The sequence below is a fragment of the Limulus polyphemus genome, unplaced genomic scaffold (assembly GCF_000517525.1).
Source record: "Limulus polyphemus unplaced genomic scaffold, Limulus_polyphemus-2.1.2 Scaffold771, whole genome shotgun sequence".
Lineage (NCBI taxonomy): Eukaryota > Metazoa > Arthropoda > Merostomata > Xiphosura > Limulidae > Limulus > Limulus polyphemus.
The window spans coordinates 373,368-392,828 of NW_013666381.1; the positions used below are offsets into that span (position 1 = coordinate 373,368).

At 31.0% G+C, this 19,461-nt stretch overlaps 1 protein-coding gene across 8 annotated transcripts in view; it reads right to left on the reverse strand.

The window, feature by feature from the left end:
- Window positions 1-12: 12 nt before the first annotated feature.
- Window positions 13-19,461, reverse strand: part of LOC111085999 — a 26,340-nt gene continuing 6,891 nt past the window's right edge. Inside the window, exons 1-3 of one of the 8 annotated variants that reach the window (XM_022387169.1) lie at window positions 13,537-13,772; window positions 11,737-11,841; window positions 3,966-4,767 (exon numbers count right to left, since the gene is read on the reverse strand). In XM_022387169.1, the coding sequence (XP_022242877.1) occupies window positions 4,541-4,767; window positions 11,737-11,841; window positions 13,537-13,651 (447 nt within the window). In that variant the 5' untranslated portion in view covers window positions 13,652-13,772 and the 3' untranslated portion in view covers window positions 3,966-4,540. Of the gene's footprint in view, window positions 682-3,965; window positions 4,768-7,864; window positions 10,752-11,736; window positions 11,842-12,127; window positions 12,875-13,536; window positions 13,773-19,461 lie in introns of those variants that run through there. The other 7 variants (XR_002610773.1, XR_002610775.1, XR_002610772.1 and 4 more) reach the window with 7 other exon arrangements.

Consider the following 19,461-nt stretch of genomic DNA (forward strand, 5'->3'; position numbering starts at 1 on the left):
TAAACAAACCGCACATTTTTAGAAAATATAATAATGTAAAGAAATTAAACCTTGGTCTTATAAACTATGGTATATTTCCATTTATTTGATAATTTTATTCCAAATTCGTGTTTTTACCCTGAAAAGGAGCATCATAAGAAAATGTTTAGTTATTGATACAATTCCTGAATGGAGCACCAGAGAATAAACGTTATGAAAAAAATCTCTATCACAGTACTGAAGTCTGAAACTTGGTGACAAACGAAAACTCAATTTATCACCCATTCATTTTGAGTTACATTTTGTTTTTGTGTTATAAACATTTATGTTTTATATTCAAGTATTCTCCGATAAAGAAGCATAAGACATATTTTGTATATTGTATTATTTTTGAAAATTTTATATAGATATAAGAAAAAAAAAATTCTGTACAATACGCAATAATTTCTAAATACTCCCCCACCCCCACACACAGGTGACAAAAACTTAATCTGATGATACAATTTAGCAAGCTGACGTATAAATAGCAAATGAAACATGATTGGCTGTGGGTATGTTTAACTTTTGCAAAGCAGATATTTAAAGAAATTGAATCTTCCTACCTCTTTATCTTTAGTTTTGGTCCTCTGCGACTCAGCGGTAAATCTTGAGGATAAGGTTAGCCCTCCCGTGGAACATCGGTAAGTCTTCGGATTTACAACGCTAAAATCAAGAGTTCTATTCTCCTTAAAATATTGGGTATCAACAAGTTAACTAAAATAATAGCGGAAATTTAATATGAAAAACAGAATGCACTACCCTTATTTATTTAAATGGCTATTAACAAAACTTCTCTTAAAAACCAAAAAATACTTTGTTTTCTGACTGTGCCCCCGCCTTACCGCTATAGCAGCGTGATGTCCCTAGGCTTCAATACTCACGGTGAGCAAAGCACATATACCCAATTATCTAACTTCGTGTTTTAAAATAAACAAACCATATTATTCTAAACCTCAAAACATGCACATGTCATTTGATAATGTTTTCAAAAAAGAGATTAAAGATGCTGTTACGTATCTGCTTGTTTGTTAATTTCCGGTAGAAATTCTTTCCGAAGAACTTCAGCGATACAAGTCCTTTCTTGATAAAAATCAGTTTATTCTTCCTCGATACAAACTTTTAGTACACAGTAATTCCACAGTCAGTACGTTTCTCGTCACTTTAAACTTAACAACTTTAATAATACACAGCGATTCACAATCTCGATAACCTCTCTCTACGAGTGCAAAACAGACACTAGCTCAAAACAGAATAGTAAATTACCCGAAACTTACCGTAACTACTGTTCGATTTATCACACATTCAATCCCGCTAGCTTTTCTCGCCAGGCTTATATACTAACAAAGAAGCTTCTCCAAAATTCGCGGGGTTCACCGATAATTCGAGAAATTCAGTCACGCATGCGCCAGCAGCGTCACGTAACTTCCGCTGTCATAACAATACCTTTATCCCTTTAAGTGGTCTAATGTACTTTACTACACCGAGTTCTAAGCTTCTCAAATTTGCTGAATTTCGTTAACACTTATTTGTACTAACGCAAATATAAGAGTTCGTGACAATTTGAACTTGACAAATACTAGAAAACTAAGCTGATATAACCACTGAAGTATCTGTTTTTTAGCCGTGGCTCGTAGAAAAGCTCAGAGATTTGTTTTTCAAATACAAACCTTTAGCTCGTAGCTCCGTCATCTCTTGAGATATAATTACAGTTTTGGACTCAGGAGGTCAAGCCCTTTCAATTGGTGTATTTGATCACGCCCAAGGTCTCGTAGATTAATTTATTCTAATACTGCCTAAAAGAATTTCAATTTGAGGGTAGGCTGGTAAAAAATATTGATGAGTAATAAAATGGAATCGGGTATACGCGCACTCCGCTTGGTATTGGATATACAAGTGTGTGGACCAAATTTTGGGCCACCCTGTATTTACGTAATAAAAACAGTGTGCTATGAGTGATAAAACCCATCAACTCATCTTTAATCATTACGAAATGACATTCCAGTATATTCAGTTTATGGTGAATATAAACTGGTGCTATGATACGCCAATATTTATTTGTTAAATTCCTATTGTAAAAGCCACTACGAATGATTTCCATTTTTATTAGCATATGAGTGACCAAAGACAAGAGTTTGGTAAACAAGGTTACAAAACAGTCCTAACTTATTCTTTAGTGAGTTTTCAGAACAATTTAAACCCTTACATTACTGTCATTTATTTTTTTACCCGATCGTGGCCTAGTGAATCTAACACGCTTCGAATTTCAGCTATGGAAGTGTTAGAAGAGCGATAGTGAATCCCACTTTAGGCGGTAGGTACTGCCGACTACTTGCCTTTACTCTGATCCGCAATTCAATACGTCTGAACCACGTGGATTTTCGAACCGGCCAATGAGCTCATTAAGTGCATATGGTGTCATTCACATGAACAAATAGTTTTTTTAATATAAAATCCTATTGTTCAGAAAAACAAAAAATCTTGCTTAGCACTATTTCACAGCTAATAACACTATATATATATATAAATTAAATTCTACTAAAGAAGACATTTCCCTTTTTATACCATGACACACCGAGACAAGTAATTATATTAGAAAATGTTAAATATATGTCGATCTATAAGGTACTATATATGAACGTTAACAGCTTGGTGCCGGGAACTGCAAAACGTGCTATGATGAAAAATCTTTCCAATAAAAATCGGTTTATCAACATCATACAGGTTTTTTTTTTAAGTGATCATTCTTAAAAGCCTAACTTATAATGCATTTACCATGTAACCAAGATGTAAAACTCACGCTTTAGGCTTCTTATACTTAAAAGTAAAATTAATGTATACGTCGTATAGTTGTCTACTGAAAGCACGTTACTAAGTATCATTATCAACCGTACTTCAGCGTCCTCTAGTTATTAACAACGCTTTTATAAGCAGTGTCAATAAAACAAATTAAAAACAAAAATTATGACAAGCGCCCACGATCCTCATTCACGTTAATAAACTTACAAATAACGACAACCGTAAATCATTTTATTTGGGTTTAATTCAAACAGGTGTACCAATGTTATTTCTGTTTCATACATAAAACATTTTAATTTCTTATTAAGGAAATCGTCCATAGAAAATCGCATTTAATAAAATAATCCCATGACGTATTGAGATCAAAACGTAAAATTAGATATACCAATTACAAAAATAACGATAACTTAAATTTACAGCAAATTTAGTTTGAATCACAATGTAAGAAAGACATGTAGTATCATTTCTTATATATATTTTTAAAGCAAAGAATAACACGAAGTTAAACAAAATTATTTAAATTAGTATTTTCCAAATATTAATTTTAAAGCAAATTTATTTTTCCAGCATGTTTTCCCATCTGTCTAGTAACGCAACAGCCATCGTTTGGTGGTTGAACTAGCAGGAAACATGATGAGCTTATAGCTACACTTGTGTATTTCTGGCTTGTGAATAATGTTTCATTATTCTTCATCAACTGCTCCACGTACTTTAGATGTTTCTATAGATTAAAATGCGTTGATGAAAAGTTATCTTTCTCTCTCTCCAAGTTTAGGATTTTAATTTTTTTATCTCTTTGCATTGTTTGCCTTTTTGTTTTCTTAAATATTTACTAGGTATTTTTTTTCTTCACATATTATGATGGTATGTTTTAGATATTTGGAAAAATAACAATCTTTGCAATCACATCAAATTGAATCTTTCTAAAGATATGTTACACAAAAATAAGTTACTGCTCAAAGGATTAAGATGCATATTTGGTAACTTAATATTTCAATTTATCATCAACCTGAAAAGTAAAAATTTCAATAAAGTCTTTACAAACGATTAATATATTTTCAATTATCTTTAAGATGATTTAACTTTGATACACTTACTATTCACTTATTCCATATAAATGTATAAGAATATGATGTGTACATAATGAAGAAAGGTATATAACCATAACTGATACAAATTACTGTACCAAATACCTATATTGTGAAATTACCTAGATTCTTGTGCCATTGACAGAGTAAGTTGTCATGACATTGATGATAGAGTACCAAGACACCAGTTTTTAGCATTCTTTGGCGAAGCATGCTTTGCTACTTTTTAAGCAGTCTCTGACACTATTGTTCAACAAAGCTTATATACATTTTAATATAAATTTAAAGACTGTTACAGAACCATATTTAAAAATTCTAGACCTAATACAGCCAAATGGAAAAGTGAAAATACAACCATGCCTTGATATTTTAACACAAATATTATTTTAGGCTAATAAAATCAAATACATTACTACAGTAAAATTAACTTTTTCAAAGTCAATTGTAGCATTCAGTCTAGTGCTGTACATGACTATCCAAAATGAAAACATGTCCAAAATAATGTAAGTATAATGTATGTCTTTCAGATAAGAAAATCAACTGTGACTGCCATTAAACATACAGACTCTGTTTAACGTGAGAATTTCTAAATTGTTTTTAATCACTTAATTTCTCAAGATTCAGATTCAAAAGCTTAATCATATACTGTTGTTTATTAGTGCCAAAAATGGCAACATAGGTATATACATCATTATAAACAGAGACAGAACTTTCTTGGTCACTGAAGTTTGGAAGAAATTGGTGCCTTCTTCTACTCCACTGCTGTAACATAGGTCTTCAGATCTGGATGCATTTGCAATGAGTTTATACTCTCTGGATTCAGCTGCTTCTCCCAAGTGTCTTTTCATCTTTTGTCTAACAAGATCTATGGATTGTTATCAGATGACAGCAATTTTTCATGAAAAGGTTTTTCTTAATATTCAAATAATGTAAGAAATATATTGTTTTAACTTTCAAAGCATATCTAATTTGGGGAATTTTAAAAATAGCCTCAAACTCTCATATTTTGTTACTTACTATGACAATCTTTCATTTGTAGCCAATTTCAAATTGATTTCTGTTCTATGAGATATACATCTGTGTAATTAAAAAGCAAGAAACAAAGTGTTTAAGAGACCAGTAGGCAAACATAAAAAGTTATACTAAAAATGTTTCATTCATTGTAGTGTTAATAATCATAAAAAAAAACGGAGAGAAGCTACTGTCACAGTAATTGACAACTAAACTATTATCAATTCAATATCTCCTCACTGTCACAGAACCAAAGGATGTTTAAGGTTTGATTAATTTTGTACACAACTACTCAATTAAGCTATTTTTATGTGTATATATATATATACACACACACACACACATATTAAGTATTTTTTGCCTTTAGCTGTAATGAATTGTAGTTTTCCCAATGATACTTTTAGATCACAAAAGACAATTGCAATGAATATGTAATCAGAACATTTCCTAGTATGTGTACTGCACATACAATAACATTTATAAGTAATTAATGTTTCCTTCCAAATGAGAAGAAAGACTGTGTTTCATGTGCTTTCTAACTAATAGTAATTTCAGTTTTCTTTACAGTTAGTTTTATCAAATCTTTTAAGTTAATATTGGTTAAAATATATGAAAGATATTTTGCATTGATTGCTTATGTTTGGATTTAGAACCAACCTAAATTTTCTAAATTAGCTGAATTGAATGAGATGTTAGTGGAATTATAACCTAAAATATGATATAATGATTCAGTCTATTCTGTGTGAAGTAATATACATCTTGCTCTTAGAAATTCTTTTGTCAATAACTATTTATATTTTACAAGCAACAATTTAAAATAGCCTACAAAGAAATATTATTTCACAAATATTCTTGGTAATATCCATGTAAAAATCCACTACTAGCCAGCATGTTTTAATATTTTTTTTATTATCTATTTAACATTTGAAAAAAAAAAACTGAATGATTTAACACAACAATGAAACAATAGTACTTAATCAAAAATACATTTGTTATATAAATATATCACAAGTACATTTTTGTATGAAATTAATATTATAGAAAAAAATCTACTTATAAAAAAAATATTTTATTGGTAAAGTGTAGTTTTAATAGATAATTCTATATATTATACCATTAAGTTACTTTCTCCTGATTGTGACAAGAGACATTAACCCATCCACTCCTTTATTACCCCCATTCTAACTCCTATCTCAATCTGAGAATTATTACATGTAATGTGATAACCCACTCTTTTGTTAGAGTCTTTGTATCACTCACTGAAAGTCACTTAGTATTATGTTCTTTTTACTGTCTTACATAGTAACATTTCTCTAACAATCAGGCTGTGGAGATAGGAGGGACTGATATAGCAGAACTACAATTTACTGCTAAAATATAGATATCAAATACAATTATATATTTTTAATATAACCTTTAGCTAGAATATTGACACAGGTGCAATAGCTATTTAACTCTTTTCAGCCCAGTAACTGGAGTTTTTGTTGGTTTTTTGGAAGCATACATGACAACATTAAGTTTCAAAAATTCTGTGAAATCATCTACAAAATAAAACTTGAACTTAAAGTTCAGATTTAACATTTTCTTTCTATGTAAATTTTATGAACTTATATCTTGAATCAAATAGCAACAATAAATAAAATACAAACAGCTAACCCTAAGTTTTGATGTTGTGCCTCCTTTTGTAATTTTTATTTAGGAGCAGAAATATTTAAACCTCCCATATGCATAGATAAAATTTGTCAAGGTGTAAAACATAGTTGCGAACCTTGTTCCCTGTTATTGTCTGTTCCTTATTTATAGCTTGAATAGTTTTAAAATTGTGATTATTTGAAGTTGGTTGTGTCAAAAACTGTAAAATTCAACTGACTGCACTTTTTGTTTTAGAACTTCCAAAGCTAACAAGATCAAATATATTATATAAGAGCTGGTATTACTTTCTGTCTTTAAATCTATTTGCCATAAAGCTCCCTTTCTTCTTTATATGGATTTTAAATTTCTATGCCTTTCAATTATTGCATCATAAACCTTACATCGATCACAATTTCACATCATACATCTACCTCATGACTTGGGTGTTCTTGCATGCTATGTAAAGGAGAAAAATGTTAATTTTATTGGTTTCCCCTGTTCATTTTTTTAAGGTAATTACTTTGTCAGTTGCTTTTTGTCTTACAAAAATTCCCACTGGTAATTTGAAAGTAGTATTAGGATGGACTTTGCCTCTGAATGATCGAAGAAATTATCAGGATTCCTTTTTGAAACAGCTGTACTCAATTTTTAAATTGAATTCAGAGGCAACTTTAACACGCACACAATATAGTAAGATAATCACTAAACACACACATACAAAAGATATAGTGAGATACTTACTATCTGTTAGCTTTAACAAAATAAAAGGTATTTTACGACAAAATTTTTTCCAACAAAAGGGCTAGAATATGAAATCATTACTTAGGTTAGTGCTTGTATTTTTGTAATGAAAAAGATAGAAAAGTTGAATAAATATTTTATGGGGAAATTATTATTCTGTGAAATGAAAAAGATTATAAAAAAAGAGAAATTCCAGTGAATTTTGCATTACAGACTTTGTGTAATTTATAGAACAAACAAATGTGAAACCTGGCTTTCAACACAATGGTACTGTATAAAACTATTATCATGTAAATTTGTAAAATGACCAGTTTTAGTCATCTAATAAATAAAGAAACAATAAACTGGAATACTGAAAAAAATATGGACAGAAATCCTGAATAAATTTTATATGAGCAAAACAATCGGCAAAACACTTTGCTCTTGCACAAACACGTCCTATAGGTAAATGAGACGTCACAAAAGAAAGAAGCAAGATAGAACCTTCAAAATATAAATAGTGGTATAGCTACTCACTTGGCTAAAGGAAAAGCAGCATACTATTAATATCAACAGCACAAATATCCATGGAGATTTTAAAAAAAGATCGAGACTGAGAGAAACAGAATCTTAATGACACTATTCATTTGCCATGATAGCCTAATCCAGAAGCTAAGATAGCTACAGCATGGCCTAGAAATAAAATAAAATCCTCCTCACAATAAAAAAACTTCATCTCTGCCAGGTGTGAACCAGTGCAACAAACTATAGAAACACTAAGAGTGCTAAATCCTAATAAGAACAGCACAGAAGACGAGATAGAATCAAACTGTTACACCACAGGTCAGGAAGAACATAAAAATAATTTCATTGCCAGTTGTTGTGTCCACTGCTTAAAATTGAAAAGCCTGATCCATCTATGAGTAATACAACAAAATATAATAATAAGAAGAAGAATAACCACAATAACAAACCATAACTTCTGAATAGTCTAACACAGACTGCCATCCAAAAGAGTTTAGTATAATTTGACTATGATTAAAGTACCCAAAGCCTGATCTATCAGAGGACAACAGGCATAACAAAACTGAAGACAGAACAGAAAAAGAAACTAAATTCAATTCTATACTAGTTCCATAACTTTTCTTATAGCATCCCCAACTTGGTATTTAAGCACCTTTTAACACCTAAAAATGCAACCAGCAGATGGTTTTCTGTGTCCCACATGAGTATAAAGACAAATTATTCAGTCTTTGATGTTTCAAGCTATATTTGGACAGATCCAAGTCTAACATAAGAACTTTAAAATACTGGTCTTATTCAATAAAATGATGTAGAGAAAGACCACCAACAATAGAAATTGTCAAGCTCAATCTTGAATTTGGTTTGGAAATTCTCACAAGGGCTATATAAGTACAGACAAAACCTCTTTTTTTTTCCATATAGTTATTTACAGGGGAAAAATAGCATATTAAGCTTTAAGAACTTAATTCCAACACAATCTTTAACATAATAAATAACTAACAAGACAATCAAAGTGATGGAACAGGTCTTGAAGAAAAGTACTAACAAACTACAAGTCAATCATACTTTGAACTAGGCTAGAAAAGAATTATGAGAAATACAAACAAGAAGTGACACTGAACAGTGACATCCAGTGTAAAATGCTCCTTTTGATAAATCTATATATTCATGAACACCAATAGAGTAGTCTTGAGCAAGTGCTACCAGTTAATAGGAAGAAAATAAATAATATTATCTTAATTGTAAAATTTATAGAATATACAAACCTATAATCTAGACATGAAGAAAGAAGCAAAACAAGAATGTTACAAAACATTCAAAACAAGTAATATCTTGATAACATATCAGTTGAATGTCAAAAAAAAGAGCCTTTAATCTAAACTTTGATGAACAGTCATTTAACTCTGATGAGTCAAACTTGACAAGTACTCCAAACTACAACTCAGCCCTGGAAAATAAATGTGAAAGTGAAGATCACAGTAACAAGAAAGGCTCAATCCCTATTGTAAAATAACAAGAGATACATCAGGAATGTAACAACATACAAATTAAAATAAATATTTATTGGAGCATATGAAAAAAACTTACAAATTACAATTGGTACGAAACAGGTACATTAACTACTAAACCTCAATGTAGAACACATCTTTACAAATGTAATAAATGGTTCTTATTGTGATAAATAAATGGCATCCCGCAAACATTACAAATAATGACTGTAATCTCCAAACATCAAGTCCAAAGACAAAATCAGAAGTAAAAATAATGTAAAGTTGTATAATATAGTCTACTAAATGGGCATGATATTTGTCTAGAGATGCGGAACAAGCATAACAACACGATACCTATGTTGCTGTACATGTTGAAAAATGTCACATAATAATATAAAGATGTAACCCAAACAGAGAAAGAAGAATCTTAATATATTGAAACCAGTACTTGTCACCAAATTCAGGTCTGATCCAGGTAAACAAGAGTGGTAACTCGTAACAGGAGAACCATAAAATCTAATCCCAATAGCAGGTCTGTAAGGACTTTAAACTTATTTTATCACTGGCCCAATATGAAAATACAGTCAAAGAATGCACTAGTATCTCAACTATGTAACAGTGTATATCATTACCTAATAAGGCCATGCTGCTAGATGTTTATTTTATTACCGGCCCAATATAAAAATATAGTCAAAGAATGCACTAGTATCTCAACTATATGTAACAGTGTACATCATTGCCTAATAAGGCCATGCTGCTAGATATCAACCATTCAAAACACCAGATACCTTTTTCAAAGTGGTATTTTCATAATTCTGAAGTAATAACCAATTTCTTAACTCCAACTTTTACAGGCCAATATCTGTACATTTTTAGTTATTTAATATTTTACATATCATAAAATTTTGGTTCCATTTGACAAACTACAACCTAAAGGGATATTCTTCATCACCTGAAAGGCTTAAAAAGAAGAAGAATCCAATTCTTAAGTTATTCATTAAGAAGTGATAAACAGAGTAAAGAACTATCCTAAAATGCCCAACCAAAATACAACACAAGGGTAGAACAAAAAAACAAATAAAATGTTCCATGGAGGTCTTGATGATTTCTATTTCCATATAACAGAAATGCACATGCAATATATTGGATGAAATATGTTAATTCTCTAGTATAACAGTAATCATACTGTTTGGAAACGGAATTGTTTTTCAATTACTCACAGCTTCATTTGTAACAGTTCCAAATAAGTATAATTGACACCAGTCATTGCTCAGAACTCGTAAGTGAAAATTTACACGTATACAATTATGGCTAAACACGTATATCATAAACATTTTTCTTCAATTACTTTCTGACTTACCATACAAAACATTAGTGTCTAAAAGTGACCATGCATAACTTTGGCCTTAACTTTGATGCCTTCAGTATACAACTTTTCAGACTAGTCCCAATCAGAATGGTTTTCTTCTTTCTAAGAAAAAACAATAGAGGATCCTCAATAACTGAGGCACTTGAAATTCTTTTAGCAGGATTAGAGTAAATTAATCTATGAGACCTTTGTTTCCCTTTTCATTAGCTAAATTTTTGTGTGCCAACAATACCAAACATGGGGATCTTATGTACCCGATTTGATTTTATTACTCATCAGAACCTTTACCAGCCTACCCTCAAATTGAAATTCTTTTAGGCAGGATTAGAATAAATTGATCTATGAGACCTTGGGCATGGCCAAACCTCCCGAGTTGAAAACTGTAATTAGATCTCAAATTGGTCAAGAGATGAAAGAGCTGTGAGCTAAAAATTTGTGCTTTAAAAAAAAACAAAAAAAAACTCAAAGCCATTCTGTGAGCCACTCATTCGCAGCTAAAAAAAATGTTTAATCTATACACTCTGCCTCCTTTTACTTAACAGAAAGACGTAGAGTCAGAAAACAAAAATTCAAGAAGTTGAATAATGTTCTTGTTATGCATTGTAAGATTATTTTGAAAGTGAATGTCTGAATCCTTTAACCTAACTTAGCTTTTTCTCTACATATAAAATGTTTTAATCAAATGTTCTAGACAGCTTAATCATTGAAAAAATATGAAAGCAATTTTTTTCCTACAAACTGAAGTTGCAGCAATAACTTCTATAACAAAAAGTCTGTCAACTGCATTTGGTGAAGCCAAACCAAAGTATACTTCTTAAAATACATCAATATTTCTGCACAAGAAATGCCTAATAAATTATTCTATTTTACTTCTTAATGCTTCATAATTTTAATTTGGAATTAATTAATAAAAGCTGCAGAAAATTACATACATTAATTTCAACTTGCATCCAATTATTATGTTTTTAATTCTGCTTTCTATTTATAAGTAAATATTCTTGAAAGAAACAGATTGCAACAAGAAATGAGGTAGTAAAGAAAAGTTGAAGTAATGTTTATACCAAAACAAACACACACACACACTCACTGTGTTTTTGTTCTTTTGTTGTTCTCGGAAATGGATAATACTTGTTAATGCCCAGGGAGGATATTACTCTAATGACACTTTGTGTAAGGATGTCAAAGGCCCCACCTATACGTAGCACAAGTCACAATGAGAAAGAGATATATATATGGATAAAATTTCAGATAACTGGCTAAAATATATAAAATAAATAGAATACAAACTGCAGTGTAAGAATGGTGAATTGTATCCTTAATAGTAACAGAGGTATCTGTATGATGTAAGGCATAACCAGCAGTGAGAAATACACAATTTATCAAATACAACCTCTTTCAAACCTCACATACACATTAATACTAAAACAAAAAATAATAAGCAAATATGGATGCTAAAGCTCACAATATCCAACACCTACCACAAGCATTCATGAACTGTCTGAAGTCAGTTATTGGAAAGAAATTTCTCCTAATGAACTGAAATATAAGCATAAGATTCAAAGAGACATAAATATATGAACATCTTGGCAGTATAGAAGGCAGTATTTTATACATTTTTAGATGTTCTGAACACTTAGAAAAAAAATAAAACTTTGTTGCAGAGCATAAGTAATAAGCATTTTAGAACATAAATAACAGAACATAACTTGCTAAAAAAAATGGTTAGATCTAGAAAATTTTTGTGGTGGCATTTAAACGTGTGTAATCATATGTAACTAAAAATTAAACTTCAGTTGTTTTACTTCAAATGGGTTGAGTGAAATATCTAAATAAATGTTTTTGTCTCTAGCATTCATTTGACATTTAGCACTAAAAAAAAGAAATTCAAAATATTGCAAAACATCTGGAGTCGGCATTTATTTTAATAATTTATTGTACTGACTGATATTTTTCCTTATCCTTAAAACTTTGATTTCTTTTTAATTCATGAAAAGTCCAAGTGGGAATTTAGTAAGAAGAAAATAACCATTTCTCTTTAAAAATAAAAACCAACAAATATCACCCTGAATGTAATTTTAAAACATTATATTTATTAAACACTATAACAACACTTAGTGGTGAAAAACCTATGACTGACAAAGACATTTTTGCAAACCTGTATACAGAAAAACCAAATTGAGTAATTTGTAAAATGTGTTACAACAAATATACTGTATATTTTTCAAATTTTAAATATAAGCTTATGAATAAATAAATCACACTAAAAAAAAGTGTTATAAATACATTTCAAAATTGTTAAACCCAAACTTCACAGAAACCAATATAATGATCACAAATTCTTCTAATCTTTTCCCAAAATTAAAATAAGAATTGCTTCAGCACTACTACAAAGTTCTAAATTTTGAAAGCTACAGTTTTACTTTAGGAAAGTATCAGTACAATTTATATACAAAGATCAACATCACACACTATTAGATTTAAAAAAAAATATGCAGTTCTTCTATTAGACTTTTCTGTGCTAAAGAATGTACGGTTAAGTCTTCACTGGCATTCAAGAAAACATCAAATGAAACTATTAAACAACTATTTCTTTTACACACACACATATATATATATATATATATATATAATATATATATATATATATATTCAAGCCATTGGGAAGACTCACTTTAGCAAGACCACCTTAAATACACAAGTGAATTAAAATAATTAAAGCTTGTCCAGTAGCATGGTAGGTCATATACACACAGGCCATACTATTTCTCTGTGGACAACTAGCCAGATTTTGCCACATACTAAATAAGACACAAGGTTCTATGTGTTTATGTAATTTAAAGTACTATGTTTAATTAATTCAATATATAATTCACTAAGCAGGCCTTACCTTCTGAGATGTTTTTGGGATAAAGGCCAAGAACTCCACAAACAGCAAAGATACCCAACTGATGGCCTATGACTGAGTAGTCATAGAGGTTTTTTGTGGTTTGCTTGGAACTCATAATTAAGATGAATTATCCTTAATCATAATTTTATTTTAAGATGTTTAGCAAGTCATCTGGTAAAAGTTATTGAACAATTAATGCTCTATCAAATACTTTTTGTATCATTGAAACTTTTATTTCTTTGTGATTCACAAAAAAATTAAACAAGAACTCAATAAAAGTAAAGAAATATTTCCCTTAAATAAAATGTAATTTTAAATTGTTTTGTTTTAAGTTATATTTTCAATTTTTGAATCTAAATGTTAGCTAGAGGGTTAATATAAAGTAAATTTGACTAAGATCTAGATGGGTACACTAGTGATAAACATGTCAAAGTCAAGTATTTAATGAGAAGTTATTGAGTATTTAGTGAGAGTTATTGTATCTGTTCTTTTATTTAGTTACATAGCTAGTTAAGCATATGGCTCACAGTTTATATGAAATATAATACTGAAGTCAGCTTACAATTAGTTGTGGAGTTCATATTAACAAGTTTATTTATAAACTCAGATCTACTTAGACCTGTGGCAAATGCTAAGGAAGAAATCATTTGTTATCATTGCATGAATTTCACATCACATTATTTTCACCCAATGATAGCATATGTCACAAAAAGTAGAGTCAGAAGTGGGATTATTTTGGGGAAAATAAAATATAATTTTGACTAAACTTGAATTTCAACTTTTTAAGATGGTAACAACGAGTGTAAAAAGCAAGATCAAAATTGTGCCAGAAATGATGAAATGGTTAAAAGAAATTCAAGAAAATTAAAAGAAGACCAAGAAGAATTTTTTTTTTAATCAAGAGATAAGAAACAGGAATTCAAGAGTAGAGTAAGAAAAAAAATATTTAATATTTAAAGAATAATTAAGAAAAAATATAAATCTGACTGAAGATAATATCTATTACTGTTACTGCAGTGTCATCTGTTAGTGCAGGACCATCATGAACTACTCCAGTTATATCACTACCAAATGCAGTTCCATAATTTAACCAGCCAATTCAACAATATTGTCCAACTTAGAAACCAACAAACTATGATGGAAGGGTACCATGTCTAGCTCAATTTCAGTCGTTTTTGTTTGATGCATGCTGTTGCATGTGAACACATATAGGCAAATTTATTTACACGTAGTATTTGTTAAACGTGTGAAAAGTCATATCAGTCACACATCATATTACAACTTTAAATACTCCTGAGGAAAGTAAAAATTTTATCTACAAAAATGAGTTGAGCAGTATAGTGACAGATCTTTAATTCATTGTGATTGTTTGTGAAGCAAACAGAAACGGTAGCAGCCAAAGGAAATGAAATCAAATTCAAGTGGTTGAAGATTACAAGAAAGAGATTTTTTAATACAAAACATAGGAGGAAGAGGGAAAACGTATATGATCTTTGTGTGGTGTAAAGTCTGTTTCTTCTTTTTTTTATAGTTTGATAAGATCAATAACGTTGGTAATATAATACAAATATATGTAACATTAAAGATTAAATGTATATTTGTTACTTTCCTGTCATAATGTATCACTTTAAGCACCCATGCAATTCAGACACACAAATTCACCATGTACCTATACTTTTTCTCATGAAAAGGCCTGCAATTCAAAATCATTTCTAAATGGAACAGGTGGAATAATGAACAACAAGCTATTCATCTTGCAAACCAGAACAAAGTATCTAAAGCAAAGTTCCAAAACAATATATGGAGAAAAGAAGAGGCCTTAGCCAAATTTGCAAAAGATTTCAAAGGGCCTGCTCCATTGTATAAACCAAAGTTCCTCATGAAAAAGATATATTTGTTGGCATGTGACCAATTTATAGATGGCATAACAGACAAGGATATGAGAATTAGTTTGAAGCAAAGTAGAAGTACATCTTTAAAGGAAGTTCTCCAGTTCATGATAGAACTTGAATCCATTAAAGTTATAAATAAACAAAAAGCATGATCTAGAATTTATGGGATCATCAGATGAAGTAGTACTGAAACTTCAGTGCCTTCTAATAATAGTTTAGAAGAACTGAAAGGATTAGTTAGACAACTAATTACACAGACTGGAGGAAATAACAAAATAATGTGAGTTTCAAGTGTCACTTGAAAGGATATATTGCCAAAAATTGCAGACAAAAGCCTTTAGGAAATAAGAACTCCTCCCAAAAAAGGATACCAGAAAGAGGAAACAGTGTCTACTGACCGATCATAGACTGACTCTGTTTAGAATTAACCAACACCAAAGAACCAGCATAAAGTAAGAGGATTTCTTGGACTGTGCTATCATCATTTTGTAAAATCCTTCTCTGAAACAGTTTGTCCACTTCACAAATTACTGGAAAATCTAAATATGTTTTGTTGGACTGCTGACTGTAAATAAGCATTTAACAAGCTGAAGAAAGAACTGACTACTACTCCTGTATCAGTACACCCAACTCTTGACAATTCACTCATTTTAGATACAGATGCTTGTGATTTTGCAGTAGGAGCATTGTTATCACAAGTACAACATGGAAAAGAACATGTGGCTGTCTACTATAGCTGCAAAAAAGGAGCAATTGTAAGTAATTTTTCTGAATATCTATATAGACAAAAGTTTATATTTTGGACACACTATACAGTAATGAATTGGCTGATGAATTTTTGTAATCCAGAAGGCCAGATAGTGAAATGACTCCAAACTCTTCAGGAATACAACTTTAACATTGTGTGTTGCATTGGATGGAACCACAGAGATTCTGCAACATTATCCTGAAGACCTTGTGTTAATGAAGAGTGTAAACACTGTGAAAAGAGAGAAGCACAATAAAGACAACCATCCTAAAGTACAACAGAGTAGAATCCAAGATGTGGACTCCACAAGTGATGATGAAGAACTAACGTGGTCCGACACTCAACTAACAAATGTTCTGTGATGATACTAATTTTAAACTAATTATACAATGGATGAAGAATAGTGCAGTAAAACCCTCCTGGAACATAGTTGCACCATACAGCCCAAAGACAAATATGTACTGGTCACAGTGGGATTTATTATGCCTACAAGAGGTTTTTTTTGTGTTGGAAGTGGGAATATCAGACAGGCAGTAGCACTGCCTATGTAGTGTTAGCTCTGTTGGTTCATTGAAATTATATTTTAAATATCTCCTCAATTGGTCATCAGAACTTTACAATACTAAACAGTATTTCCTTTTATAACAATATCTATGTAATGACTGAGTCAGAAGTTCTGTGAATGTCTGTATATATCATTACTAAATTTTGAATATTCTCATTCTTCTTTCTTCTGCTTCTTTTTTATTACATAATAACTCAAAGACCAAAACAATGGTGTCAACCAATTTCACTGAGGTAACATAATTTCAAACAGAGTATCCGCTTTTATAAGTATTATTAATAACAAGTAGTAATTAAAGAAAATCATAATTCTAGTGTAAACAGTGTTATCATTACCCCTTGAAGTTAGCTTTCTTACTGAAGTTTGGTATTCCTTTAAAAACCTTAAGTATAGGCTGAAACAGGAATTAACAATCAATAAGAGATAAGCAATAAATATTACAGTTGGAACCTCATTGTATTTATAACTTGATTATAAATACAACCTTTGTCTATTGAAACACTGCATTAACAAAAATAACCAAACAAGTAAAAAAAAAAACTTTTCAAAAAGTAAGTAAATGTATGAATGGCCAATATCAATCCTTCAAAAACAATGCAAACATAATAGCACAGGCAAAAATTAACATATAGCAATACATATAACTATTCAATCACAACTGACTTTAAATTATCCTATTTTTGTCTGTTAACATTATACTACACTGTGTGCCTGTGCTATTATGTAGGGATGATACAAATACCATTCCTACTACATTGTTTGCATCATTTTTGAAGGATTGGTATTAGCCATCCCTACATTCACATTTATTTGTTGCTTGTACCAGTGGACAGTACCAGCTACCATTTGTATTTCCATAACCTTCCAACAGCTAGATACTCAGGTGTTAAAAATACATTAGAGAGAGTAAAAAAGCATTTCTATTAGATTGGGGGTTTGGGATCTGTAGAACATTGGTATAAACCCTGTGAACTATGCTGTGAGCATAAAGGTACATGATAGAAGCAGCATCAGCAACAAAAGCAGTACTATGTTTGAGCATCATTAGAAAGAGATGCTGCCAATGTGCTTGGTCCTCTTCCAAAGAGTAACAGTTGGAATAAATACATCATAGTTGCAATGAAGTATTTCATCAAATGGCCAGAAGCATATGGTTTTCCTAACCAGGAAGCAGAAACTCTAGCAATGCAACTTATCAATGAATTTGTTTCAAGAATTGTAGTATCTATGGAGCCCTACTCAGATCAGGGATGAAACTCTGAGTCAGTCTTGTTTGTGGAAATGTTAGATTCTTGGAATCAAAAATGACCACCAGAACCAATGGCTCTTCATCCATCTTCTGATGGCATGGCAAAGAGATAAAGCCATACAACTATTAAATCAACTAACCATGTGGATAAACATCAGATAATGTGGATAAAAATATTCCACTGCTACTTATGAGTTATCACACTGCAGTACATGAAGCTATAGGCAATACATGGAACTTCAAGTGCCATTTGATCTTCTGTACTCACATCCAAAGGATAGCTACTCAGCAGTCTTACACAGAATACATACATATTAAGGAACACCATCATTGTCACACATGGCTTTACCCATAAAAGAATTAAATCGGCTAGTGATAAAATGTAAAGTGGCTATGATGTTAATGCTTATAAGACTGGATTCCATCTAGGAGACATGGTCTGGTTGTACAATCCCAACCACAAGAAAGGATGAGCTCCATAGTTACACAAGTGTTGGAAGTTCCATATGTTGAACTGATATGTATGAATGACGTGGTTTACAAAATCCAAAAGGACAGGAAATCTAAGCCAAAGATAACCCACCATGATCATCAGTGTAAAAAAAGCCAACTGGACAACTCCAGACAAGAAATTGTCAGTGGAAAGTCAACCTGCTGAGGAACCCAGGATTCCTGAAGAGACCTTTCCAGAGGATCAACACGGAGAGAGCCACTTGTAGATTCACTCAACCACGTGTCTAGGGAGAACTCATCAAGTGACAGGACAGCAAGCTATGACAAGGGACAAGAGGCCATTCTATCTGTATACCATAATCCTTAGAAAAAAGCATTACTAAAAACAAACATTTGGTGTATGGACAGTTTAGTGTAGTATTATATTTTTGTATTAAGATTGTTCAAGGGGCTTCACAATCCAGGAAGAAGGCAGTGTGGTAACCTATATTTTCCATATATTACTTTACATGTTACCTAGAGGGCATAAGATGTTAAATTTGGTAATTACGACTCAGATCTATATGGGTACATTAGTCATAAACATAAGAAATCAGTGAGTTAGTGTGAAGTATTTAATAAGTATTGAGTTATTGAGTATTCAATGAGAGTTATTGCATCTGTTCTATTATTTTGTTACTTGGGGAGTTACGTGTTTATAAAACAAAGCTAGTTAAGTTAGGCATATGTTCCAGAGTTTGTATCAAAACATTATATTTGAAGTTGGGTCTACATTTAGTTGTACAGTTTATTTATGAACTTAAATGTGCAACTGTGTACAAATGCAAATAGTCTGTAACAAATGTTATGGAAGAAATAAATCAATTTGTTATTGTTATGCAAACTGAACTTCACATTATTTTCACCAAATAATTCAAAATAATGTGCACAATGATAAAATATGGTGAAAAAAAATTATTAAAGACTATAACAATACTTACTGGTACAAATCCAGTATGTGGTATACAAATATAACAAA